Raw genomic sequence first — 13,174 nt, 5'->3', positions numbered from 1 at the left:
TTTTTATTTGTTCTGGACTCTAATCCAACCAAACTATTCTTCATCACTCTGTAACCTATTTGTGTGTGTGTGAAAGTTGGAGCATAGTTTATTATTTTTACTCAGATCGTGCTTTGATTTTAAGTACAATAAACTAACCTCTTCCTTAAACTCAAGAAAACCTGTCTGATTGGTTCTTTTATGATCATAACACATGAAGGGTTAAATACTCACTGAATTAGTAAACACATCCACTGTTTAAAAAGGAATAAACCCTGTTGCGGTCAAACAAGGAGAGGGACAAGAGGGGAGCTTTTCGACCCCTCATCTGATCATAACAAATCTGATTGACACTTGTGTAGCCAAGAACTGTCATGCCTGAATATAGTAATATTCCCCTGGTTTATTTCATGTAGTTTCAGTGCATTTAATGGTTGTAGTAGTGAGGCAAGACTCCTTGGGTTGAATTTAGTGAGCCTGCTGCAGGTCCCGGAGGCAGACCTGGAAATGGGCGCCATTCCCATTTGTCACGTGAGTGGCTGCCCCACTGCAATCATGTGGCGGATGGCCACTTTGCCTAATGGAGGCGTGGGGCCTGCCAAATCACGTGGTGGGGCAGGATGTGAGACAGCGAATACGGCATCAGATGACTCTGGATCAGGTGCTGGTGCCATATTTATAGCCCTTGTGCTCATTAGCTGCTAGATGCTCAAAATTGAGTTTTGCAGTGACTGTGGACCCCCCAACCCCCCGAGTTGGACCCTGCAAGATGGCAGAGGCAAGACACAGGGTAGCCCTACAGTTTATGATGCCTCCCCCCAGATTCTCCTCCAGGCTGCAAGGGAAAGGCAAGAAGAGGTCCTCCTGACTAACCAAGCAAGTCTGGATGGAGATAGCTGAGGAGATCAGCAGCCATGGGGAGGTGGGGGGGGTCACCACACGCAACTGGGTACAGTGCCGCAAGAGGGCCAACGACCTCCTTCGTCTGCCAAGGTGAGTGCCCCTCACCTCTCTCCTTTATAGGGATTGCAAGTGGCTATGCAGGAGGAAGCGGAACATGAGGAGGGAGGGACTACAATGGTGATAGCAGAGGGGGTTAGGCATCACCTCACCCTGACTGATGCATGGCTGCATCTTGGCCACAGGCCATCTTTTTTCATAGCTTCCCCCCCCCCATCTAAATGCCCCTGAGAGTGGACGGCAGCGTGTGCTATATGTTAAAGCTCAGTAGGGGACGAGGGGCTGACACTAGCAGAACTGGTCGCCACTAGCAGAACTGTCCTGTTGATCTCTCTGAAGTATGACTATCTCCATCTTTCCACTTGCAGGGCAAGAGGGCCCGCAACAGGAGGGAGACCGCCCAAAATGGCGGAGGCATACCGGATCTTTGGCCTTTCACCATAGCCAAGGAAGAGGTGTCAGAATTGACAGGGACATAGGGTGGCTGTGCCATATGAGATGGAGAGACTGGCATCTGAGTAAAGAGAGTGAGGATTGGTTTCCATTGACATACAGTTCACTTCTAGAGACCCATATCACGCATGGTTGGCATGAAGAGATCTGGACAGCCTAACCCACACATGTTTGTGTTCTGTCATGCAGGTCAGCGTCTGCAGGAGACTCAACCAGAAGGGGGCCAGACGTCCACCTCTGAGGAGGACGAGCACTCGGGAGGATGCACCATCCCATAACTCTCCTGCACCTTCCACCAGCGCAGATACTTTCTCCTCCAGTGTGATGCCACTCAGCTTTAGAATCAGGGTCACAAGCTGGTGAGAGCACTGCACATGTGCCCGAGCAGCTGGTTGAGTCGGAGACAGCCGAGGCCAATGACAGTCGAAGGTCTGTGGGTGGCCAGGCCCATGCTCACCCCCAGGCTGGTGACGAGCCTCTGGTGTCAACAGCACAGGGAATGCTGGAGTTGTGGAGAGGGGGTAAGGCAACATCTGGCAGAGATGCCAGAGGCAATGCGCAGCCATAAGCAGACGATGGATGAGTCTATCCATTCCATGACTGCTGCCATATCTCAGACATGTGAGCGCATGGCTTCCTCCATCGAGTGGTTGGCAACCCTCATGGAGAGTCAGATCCCACAGTTGTGCACAGACCTGCACACCATCGCCTTGTCCATGAGCTCAATGCAGCAGTGGCAAGGTGAGAGAGGACGAGGCCCTTGGAGTCTTCTATAGCTCCTCGTTCTTCTCTGGCCAGCAGGGAAGTTCAAGTGTGTCCCTTGAAAGGGAGGAGGAGAGGCTGACCTCCACAGTTGGGGGCTCCCCTCAGGGCACTCTTAGTTTAGTGATACAGCACTGAAACAGGTCCTTCGGCCCACCGAGTCCGTGCCGACCATCAACCACCCATTTATACTAATCCCACATTCCTACCACATCCCCACCTGACCCATATATTTCCCTACCACCTACCTATACTAGGGACAATTTATAATGGCCAATTTACCTACCAACCTGCAAGTCTTTTGGCTTGTGGGAGGAAACCGGAGCACCCGGAGAAAACCCACGCAGACACAGGGCGAACTTGCAAACTCCACACAGGCAGCACCCAGAATTGAACCCGGGTCGCTGGAGCTGTGAGGCTGCGGTGCTAGCCACTGTGCCGCTCAGCCCTTCTGCTAGTGAGTCCAGCTCCAGTGTTCTTGACGCATGAGAAGAGTCCTGCACTTGTGCAGGAAACTCTTAGGCAGCCAGGGCCTTGCAGGCCTCAACAACTGGAGGATGGCCACGGATGTCATCACAGGCCAAGGGACAGTCTGACCACCAGCTCCAACCTCCAACCCAGCTGCTAGTACTGGGGTCACACCCTCGTGGAAGCAGTGGCAAATGTATAAAGGAAAGCACCTAGACACACTTGGCGGTTCACGGGTTTTTGATATCTGACGTGATGCTTCACAAAGTTCTTTTGTTCGAGCCATTAATGTTCATTGTGTTAAAATGATTATTCTATCATGCCTTAATTGTAAGCTGCTGACCTCCCCCTTTCCACTTAGTGGTAATTGAGTTTGTCGCTTGCTTCCTTGGCCTGTCACTCAATCTGCCTCTGGTGCAAGGGCTTCAACATCCATTGCTGCTTCCTCATCTCCCACCACTGTGTCCTCCTCTTTGGTGGAGGAGTATCGCTGAGGCATCTCATTGTCATGCAAGGCCTCCCCCCTCTACAGTGCTAGATTGTGCAATGCTCAGCAGACCAAAATGATATGCAAAACACTCGCAGAGGCATACTCCAGATCTACCGGATCAATCTAGACAGCGGAATCTTATCCTCAACAGCGCAATGGCCTGCTTGATGGTCGCTCGGGTGGAGCTGTGGCAAATGTTGTACCTCTCCTCTGCTGCATTGGGAGGGTTCCTCACAGATGTGAGGAGCCAATTCGTCAATGAGTAGCCCTTGTCCCTGAGAATCCATCCCTGAAGGCAAGTGGGGGGCCTGAAAAGTTGTGACATCAGGGACTGTAAGTATGGGTGTACTGGCTGCTTCCAGGAAGTGGGCAAACACCTGCAGGAAATGCTTTCGGTAGTTGTAGACGATTTGAACGTTGATTGAATGGAAGCCCTTCCTGTTAATGAAGGTGGCTGGCTGGTCCTTTGGAACCTTGATGGACACATGCATGTAGTTTATCACACTTTGCACCCGGGGAAATCCAGCAATAGCCCCAAATCCGATGGCTCTCTCTGCCTGACTGGCAGGGTTGGTTCGATAGCACACGTAGTCCCCAGCCCTCATGGATAGGGCATTGGTCACCTCCTTAATGGAGCAGTGGGCTGTTGCCTGGGAGACCCCACACATGTCCTCGGTGGATCCTTGGAATGATCCTGATGAGTAAAAGTTTAGTGCTACTGTGATCTTCAGGGCCACTGGCATAGGGTGACCCCCAAATCCCATAGATCACAACTCATTGTGCAGGGTTCATGAGTCACTGACTGCCTCCCTGGAGAGGCGTAGTCCTCACTGACAATACCGCTTAGACATTTGGAGGTAACTGATTAGAGTCTGGTATGCTCTCTGACACAGGTGGGCCGTTCTTGGCATGGTGCTGCTTTTGCTCTCGTCATGAAGATTCATGGGCAGGCACAGCTGCCTCTTGGCCTTCCCTCTGTTGGAGGTGCCGCATCATGCCACGGGGGTCTAAAAGGGTGTATGAGACCCATGCCCAGTGACCAGTGGGCCTTCAGAGCACAGTCAATGCAGGGACAATCCTGCCCTGGCACCTAAGCTTTTCCTACTTCTCCCAGCAGACTCCCTGATGGCCATCAGCACCCACCGTTGCTGATGGCCAACCCCCTCATCCAGCAGTATGAGCAGCCCTGCATTTCACCCAAATGTTTGTTCACCCAATATAGCCATCCAAGCCCCCCTACCCTCACCTTGAAGAGCGCACAGCACACAGTCCAAAAATAGCCTCCGCAGCCCCCTCTTCCCCTTTGCAGTGCTGTTCATGGCTGCCTACCCATCTTGGCACTGAAGCCTAGCCTCTGTGCCACCAGCTTTTAATGGTCGTGAAAACATGACTGCTGCTTGCCATCCACTTAATCATAAGCCCTCCATTGAATCGTGATTAATTAGATGCAAATGTACCTCAGCAATTTAAAATACATTCCCGTCCTGTCAGGGCGTCGATTCCACCTTGGTGCTTTTCCACACTGACTAAAACCGGAACTGATTTCACAACGCTGGATTTCCGGGCAGACGTTTCCAACGCAATTCTCTGTCCACCCCCCCCCACCCCCATGCCACCATTCCCACTTCAAATGGCCGCACAAAATTCTGACCCTTGAGTACAATAGTCTGCACTTACAAAGAAGCCCCTCAAAGGCTTTATTGTTTTGGTTTGAGAAAAAAACAAGTCGTCATAAATTTGTGTGTGTTATACTCTCATCTTGTATGGGTATCACCATCTCGTGACACACAGTCACACATGAAGCAGCACAATATGGGTAGTCTGTTATTTCAGGTTCATATCAACAGTAGAGATGCTTGCTTATTAGGTAGCTCTGTGGTAATGCTAACCTGGATATTTTGTGCTTTAAGGTCAAGTTTCAACTCTTAGGAAAAGTAGATTTGCCAAGATGACTATTTTCAGAGAGTTTGAATAAAATTGTGAAAAGCCCAGATTTTAACATTTCATGATTTGCGGGCTGGAGAGGAAACAACAAAGAAATAGTGGTTGTGTCTCATTCAATTCAGCAGCTCGTCTGATAGCTCATCTGCTAAGACAGTGAGCAGCTGAACTATTCCGACCAGAAAGACAACAGATTCAATTGCTGGTCTGTGCAAGTTATCTGATCTTCACTGGATTAGTAGGAACTGGAAGTGAGGACAGGGTTCTGATGCTGTGGTTAACACTTACTGATACTTGCTCTCTAAACTTAACCTGTGTGAGGTAATTGAGGATACTGGAACTTGTACTCAGCAAGACATCAAGGTATGAAGGAAGGGTAAATAAATGAGAAGATTATCAGAAAAAGTGGAAGGGGGGGGGTGGCAAAGAAATTCAGTTTACCAAATATAATTTTATCACAAAAGCTAAATGAAATATGAAGTATGGAATCAGATACTTGTGATGTGTTCAAACTTTTGACTTTACTTTTCCCCACCTTCTTACCATAGGTAATTGAGTTAGTTCAAAAATATGGTCCAAAACGATGGTCACTGATTGCCAAATACCTAAAAGGCAGGATTGGAAAACAGTGTCGGGAAAGGTGGCACAATCATTTAAATCCTGAAGTAAAAAAATCATCTTGGACAGAAGAAGAAGACAAGATCATTTATGAAGCACATAAGCGTCTGGGAAATCGCTGGGCTGAGATTGCAAAGTTGCTTCCTGGAAGGTATGGTTAATCTTTTGTTACAATTTTTAAATTTTCTGTTTTGATCGGGAATGTTAAAGGAAATTTTTGTGGATGCTGTAAATGATGCAGAAGAATGGATTTTTTTCTACTTGAATTCAGGTAGGGTCATGTACTCACAGAAATGGAATATTTTTGGTGTCGGTAAAAATTCTCTGCAGTGGTCCAGCAATGTACCTTTTGTAGTACTTACGCAGGCACACCCACTACACTAACAGCTCTGTTTCCTATAGCACCTACCTTGTGATTTATGAGTTTTTTTTCCCAAATAGTGCTGCATCAAGTGAATGCTGAATTGTGGACTATTTACTGCTTTTAAAAAAAAAGCTTATGAGAGAGTGGCAAATATCCTATTTGGACTGAAATCTTAATGGCATAGGAATTCAAAAAACTTAGTTGGCTGGTGTGACTCTTGGAATTTCATAGCGTTTTATCCCGGTCCTCTGATGTCCACACTGTTCAGCTATGAAGAATATTTTCCACCAATAATTTCTTTTTAACCTAATGAGACTTTTTTTTATTCATTCATGAGATGTGGGCAGGGCTAGCGAGGCCAGCATTTATTGCCAGTCCCTAATTGTCCTTGAGAAGGTGGTGGTGAACTTTCTTGAACCACTGTGGTTTGTGTGATAAAGGATCTCTCATTGTGCTGTTAGGTAGGGAGTTCTAGGATTTTAAGCTAATGACAATGAAGGAATCGCGAGATGTTTTCAAGTCAAAATGGTGTGTGACTTGGAGGGGAACTTGGAGATTTTACCCATAACTAATGGTTATGTCAAACGGGCTTCAAAAAAGCAGTTAACATTGAGAAAAGAGATGATAAATATATTTGCTTCCATAAAGATTTCAAAAATGTAATAGAACTTTTATGGAAAATTGTCCAATTCGGTAGTTAAAAAGAATGGAGTGGCTGTGTTTTGTTTTCAGAAGGCGCTTGATAAGGTGTCTTACCAGTGGCTTTTTTTTTTGATAAAAAGTATCAGGCAAATGGTAATGGATAAAAGTTGTTCCACAGACAGGAAGCCAAGGGCTCAGGTAAAAGGAAGTTTCTTTGCCTAATCTTGCGAGATGTATTATCTCACATTTTTCTACTCTGAATTGGATCTGTCACCTATCTGCCCATCCTGCTAGCCTTTGTTTTCTTCATGCTTTCACAATTTGCCATACCCCAGTTTGGTGTCATCAGTACATTTCAGTACGCTCCCTTAATTTCTAATGCAGATATATATATTTTATATCCCTGTGGAACACGACACAGTACATCTTTTCATTACAAGTTACTTCCCTTTTATCTGTAGCTTTTATTTTCCACCCTCCAGCCATATGTTTAACCATGTCCATCCACATTCCCATTAGTTCTATTTTAGTTTAGTTTTAGTTTAGAGATACAGCACTGAAACAGGCCCTTCGGCCCACCGAGTCTGTGCCGACCATCAACCACCCATTTATACTAATCCTACACTAATTCCATATTCCTACCACATCCCCACCTGTCCCTATATTTCCCTACCACCTACCTATACTAGGGGCAATTGCTAATGGCCAATTTACCTATCAACCTGCAAGTCTTTGGCATGTGGGAGGAAACCAAAGCACCCAGAGGAAACCCATGCAGACACAGGGAGAACTTGCAAACTCCACACAGGCAGTGAATCTTTGCCATAAGTTTCTTATGTAGCACCTGTTCAAATGCTTTTTGATAACCAGTATAAATTTCATCCACTACATCTCTTTTAACCAGTCTTTATTTCTTTCAAGAATTGTATAAGGTTGGGCAAGTGTGACCTGCTTTTGAGAAGACTTTGCTGTCTCGGCTTGATTAGCATTTGTTTCTCCAGGTACTTAGTAAATTCGTTGTACATTATAGACTCCAGTAGTTTATCAACAACTGTAAACTAATTACTCAGTAATTTATTACTTATACCTGTCTCTCTCTCTTTTTGAAGATGGGATCGCTGGCACAACTTTCCTTTTCCATGGGTTTTTGGGAAATTAAAATCAGTGTGGACTATTTCTTTACGAGCTTCCCTCGGAATGTTCTGATTTAAACACTCAGATTCCAATAATCTGTCTCCCTTAGGTTTAAGTGGCTACTTCAGTACAATTCCTCTTTTGAATAATGCGGTCAATGACACTTCTTTTTAATATAAAGTTGCTTTTAGATTACTTGCTGTATCACTAGGCTTATTCTTTGAATTACAGTTTATCTTCATATTCTAAGTTTTCTTCTAGCCTATATCTCCCTTCATTTTGACAATATTGAAAATGCTGGTCCCTTTAATTAAACAGGACTCATTTCAGTATAAATAGAGAGCAGGTGATGCTTATCCTTTCTTTCTTTGGCCTCCTTATCTCGAGAGACAATGGGTAAGCGCCTGGAGATGGTCAGTGATGTGTGGAGCAGCGCCTGTTTTGTATTTAAGGGCTGGATTTTTGCCCAGTTGGGGAGTTGCCTCTGGACAGAGTTAGTCCAGAAGGAAAGAGTGGGAACTGATGTTTGGATTGAACTATGAATTGCCAATAAAACAGTTGCGGATCAGAGACTGTCATTTGCTTCCTCATTTTGGTGACTGGATATCTGCCTGTTTAACACATTTTCTGGTGACCTTGGAGTTCTTTGAATTTAATGTGTGTATAATTACTAGTGTTGTACACTAGCAGTTTGATGCTGTCGCTTTCCAATCAAGAAGTTTAGATGTGACCAAGTGAGGCCATTATTTTAAAAAAAACTGATTTGTGGAGGATCTGTGATTGACAAGCAATTTTTACCTGTGAAGGCGAATAATTAATGATTGGCATCAAGGCAACATTTGACATAGAATGTGGCAAAAAGGAATCCTAGTAAAGTTGAAGTCCATGGGAATCGGCGGGAACTCTTCACTGGCTGAAATCATACCCAGCACAAAGGAAGATGGTTGTGGTTGCTGGGAGCCAATTATCTCTGCCCCAAGACATTGCTGCAGGAGTTCCTCAGGGCTGTGCTCTAGGCCCAACCGTTTTCAGCTGCATCAATGACCTTCCCTCCAACATAAGGTCAGAAGTGGGGATGTTCACTGATTTATTGCAGAGTGTTCAGTTCCATTCACAACTGCTGATAGTTCATGCCTGCATGCAGTAAGACCTAGGCAGGGCTGGTAAGTAGCAAGTAACATCCTTGTCACATAAGTGTTAGGCAATGACCATTTCTAATGAGAGAATCTAACCACTTCCATTTGACATTCAGCAACATTACCATCTCTGAATCCCCCACCATTAACATCCTTGGGGTCACCATTGACCAGAAACTGAACTGCAGCAGCCACATAATACTGTGGCCACAAGAGTAGGTCAGAAGCTGCGAATTCTGAGGCGAGTAACCCACCTGACTCCCCAAGCCTGTCGACCATCTACAAGGCACAAGTCAGGAGTGTAATGGAATACTCCCCACTTGTCTGGAAGAGTGCAACTCCACCACTAAATAAGTTTGACACTGTCCAGGATAAGCAGTCTGATTGGCGCCCCATCCACCACTTTAAACATTCACTCCCTCCACAGCTGGTGCACAGCAGCAGCAAGATATCTACAAGATGCACTGCAGCAACTCGTCAAGGTTCCTTCGTGGCACCTTCCATACCCGTGACCTCTACCACCTAGAAAAACAAGGGCAGCAGGTGCATGGGAACATCACCACCTCCAAGTCACACACCATCCTGATTTGGAGATATATCACAGTTCTTTCACTGCCGCTGGGTCAAAATCCTGGAACTCCTTAACAGCATTGTGGGTATACCTACAACACATGGACTGCAGCGGTTCAAGAAGGCAGCTCACCACCACTTTCTTAAGGGCAATTAGGATGGGCGATAAATGCTGGCCCTCACAGTAATGCCCACATCCCATGAATGAATCAAACAAATTTGATCAGTTCAATGTGCACATAAAGATCATGCCTATGGTAGGCGATCTAACAATTGTCTCAAAATTAACACGTAATGAAATGGGTTTTGGTAAACCTCGTGACTCTGATTTTAACTGCCCCCACCTGGTGGAAAGTGGGGCGGGTGGGGTGCAGTTAAACTAATAACAGGTCCTGCCTCCCTCCTGTCCTACCCCAATATTAACCTGCCCTTTTTAGCCGGACACCCGCAGGGAGGACACCGGGTCCTTTTTTAAATATACACATTGGGTCTGTTGATATCTGCAATATTAACCTGAGGCCTGAACAATGCCAGATCTCTTATCGATAAAACCTGTTGGGAGCCAGATCATGGGCCAGATGTAAGTTCAGATATTATTGTTCAGGTTTTATTGTGGGCCAGGGTGCTCTTCCCATCTTCACAAGGAAGCATTGGGCCTCCCTTGCTACTCTTTTTAGCCTCCTGATGTGGTCCTGATCTCTGAGCCTCCCTTCCCACCGAACCCCCCTCAGCACCCAACTAACTGCCAATCCTCCTATCGCTTGCTTGCAGTCCCACAAGCCAGCCAAGTTGTGCAAGAGACTAAAGCATGTTTAAATGAGGCACTGCTGTTAGTAGAATCTCCACCTCGCCGGCTTTGCTGGGTTTTCCAAATGCTACCTTGCTTTCCTGCACTCTCCTGCCTCCCGACGTCTATTGCTGCCCACAAGTATGAGGAGCGTTTTTAAAAAATGATTGATATTTAACGGTTTTGCAGAATTCCTGGATTTAAAGTGATTTACACCTTAAATACTGTCAATTTAAAACTATTTGACGTGAATGCTAAAAACTCTTCCACCTAAAGCTCAGTATATTTTTGCATGTTGTTCCCACATCAAAGTATTTTATTTACTGCCATAAGTTGATCTTTATGGTTTCAGTACCAATAATGTACAGAAATTTGTCTAGTTTTTATGCAAATATATGTATTAAACCCATACAGGACAGATAATTCAATCAAGAACCACTGGAATTCCACAATGAGAAGGAAGGTTGAGCAGGAAGGATATCTGCAGGAGGCACCCAAATGTGACTTGCTTCCAAGCATTCAGCAACAGAAAGTACCACCTAGGACTCCTCTGAACCCAGTGCAGTTCCAGAACCAGTTTTTCATTCCTGTGTCTACACAAGTAAATGACTTACACTTTTTTAAAGGAGTAATTCATGAATTCAATTGAAATAGCATTATTTGATGCTGGTTTTGATTTGATATTGAATCTTGAATAACTGTTTTACCAGTCGTGACAGAAAATTGAGATATATTGTCTTTATTAAGGCCCTAAGACATCAGTACTTGGGTACAGAAGAACCTTGCACAGAAAATACTACAACAGGTTTTACTCAAGTAAGAAACTGATTTTTTCTTTGATTTGATTTTAATGAGGTTTTAATAGGTTTAAGAATTCATACTATTTGCAACGCTTTTGTTTTTAGTGTCTACATATATCAATATCCAGACATTGTTAAAACATACTGGAAGATTTAAGCTTAGACATTTTTGAAAAATATATTTCTGTTCTGTTTGTCACATAACAATGCATTATGCTCTTATCTATTTATTTAAATTGTATCCTGTTCTGTCTTGGTTATCCATGCTGCGTCATACGATGTCTGAATTCAGAAATGTGTTTTATTTATTTATTTAGAGATACAGCACTGAAACAGGCCCTTCGGCCCAACGAGTCTGTGCCGACCAACAGCCACCCATTTATACTAATCCTACATTAACCCCATATTCCCTACCACATCCCCACCATTCTCCTACCACCTACCTACACTAGGGACAATTTACAATGGCCAATTTACCTATCAACCTGCAAGTCTTTGGCTGTGGGAGGAAACCGGAGCACCCAGCGGAAACCCACGCGGTCACAGGGAGAACTTGCAAACTCCGCACAGGCAGTACCCAGAACTGAACGCCGGTTGCTGGAGCTGTGAGGCTGCGGTGCTAACCACTGCGCCACTGTGTTTTCAAAACTTATTTCTGCATTTTCTCATTTATTCTGCTTTAATTTATGTTTCAATCAATATGGAACAAGTATAGCCCATTTTAAGTCTGCTGGCTTCCTTTAATAGGGATCAAAATAATTTGCAATCTGCTTCAAAGCTGTTACTACTGCAACCCTGGTATCTGAGGCACTGAGGCTATTCTATAAATGAAGCAAATGTCCACACTAAAAAATAGTTTGCTGCTATTTTCAATTGATTGGTTAATCCTGTTAAAAGATCATATTTACCCATTGTACCAGAATTTATAAACTGCATTATCATTGATAACCTATAATAGTTCATGCACTTGAATGAAAGAGTAAAGCTCATATCTTTCTCTTCCTGCCACTCTCCATTTTGTTCCTTTCCTCTTTTTTTTTCTCTTGTTACATGTTCATTTCAGCAACCATATGTTGATGACGATCCTGATAAAGAGCAAAGAATAAAGGAACTTGAACTCCTCCTAATGTCAGCAGAGAATGAAGTCAGAAGAAAACGAGCAGGAGCTGTAAGAATTCTGTGCACTCACAACTTTTAGATTGCTCAGTCTTTTTCATCTTGGACTTACTATTTCATCTGTGCTTTCTTATTTTAGCCTTACATTGTGATGCTATGGTTCCACTAACATTTAGAGCTGTATTTTAAAAATGAGCATACAGTGAAAGATAGCATCTTTATGCTTTGATGCAGTTGAAAGCTTTTTGTTTTGATTAAAGTTTGTCTTTGGGATTCATGGTCTGTGATTCAATATAGATTGTTTTTGATGGGTTTTTTCCCCTAAGTATCTTAAATTTTTAAAGTATTTTCTGAATTGAATTCGTGTTTATATTGACTTATTTTCTGAAGCTATTGTATATCTTGATTACATAGAACTTGTATGCATTGCTGCAATTAAATTTCTTGGCACGGCTATGCCTTTGCTGGGAACAATGCAGGTTTAGAAGTTAAGCTAATTTGTTCTTAGAGCCAAGTTATCTTCAAGAGTCTGAAAATGTAGGGCGAGTGCTATAATGATACCTTTAACATAATAAAACATCCATGTGGGTATATGGTAGCATGGCTATAACTGAGAGCTGGCACAAAAAATGGCAGGACTGGGTAATAAATATTCTTGGTTACAAAGTGTTCAGGAAAAATAGGGAAGGAAAGAAAGGAGGAGGGATGGCAGTATTGAGTAAGGAGAATATTAGTGCTGGAGAGGGAGAGTGCTCTGGACGGGTCGGCCAGAATCTATTTGGTTGGAGTTAAACAATAGAGGTACCATTACACAACTGGGTATGTTGTATAGGCCACCAACTAGTGGGAAACCAAAGAGGAGCAAATTTGCAGGGAAATTAGAGAGGTGCAAAAACGATAGAGTAGTGATAGTGAGGGACTTTATCCTAATAGAGACTGAAATAGTAATAGTGT

General features: G+C 44.2%; 1 protein-coding gene across 6 annotated transcripts in view; it reads left to right on the top strand.

The window, feature by feature from the left end:
- mybl1 (v-myb avian myeloblastosis viral oncogene homolog-like 1) overlaps positions 1–13,174 on the top strand; it is a 113,369-nt gene that overhangs the window by 45,602 nt on the left and 54,593 nt on the right. For 5 of the 6 annotated variants that reach the window (XM_068031930.1, XM_068031929.1, XM_068031934.1 and 2 more), the window contains 4 exons: positions 5,602–5,822; positions 10,719–10,905; positions 11,052–11,120; positions 12,168–12,272. In XM_068031930.1, the coding sequence (XP_067888031.1) occupies positions 5,602–5,822; positions 10,719–10,905; positions 11,052–11,120; positions 12,168–12,272 (582 nt within the window). The remainder of the gene's footprint in view (positions 1–5,601; positions 5,823–10,718; positions 10,906–11,051; positions 11,121–12,167; positions 12,273–13,174) is intronic. The other variant, XM_068031933.1, reaches the window with a different exon arrangement.

This window comes from Heterodontus francisci, chromosome 5, assembly GCF_036365525.1.
Source record: "Heterodontus francisci isolate sHetFra1 chromosome 5, sHetFra1.hap1, whole genome shotgun sequence".
Lineage (NCBI taxonomy): Eukaryota > Metazoa > Chordata > Chondrichthyes > Heterodontiformes > Heterodontidae > Heterodontus > Heterodontus francisci.
The sequence above is the reverse complement of the archived record's forward strand: the minus strand, read 5'-3'. Positions and strand labels throughout refer to the sequence as shown.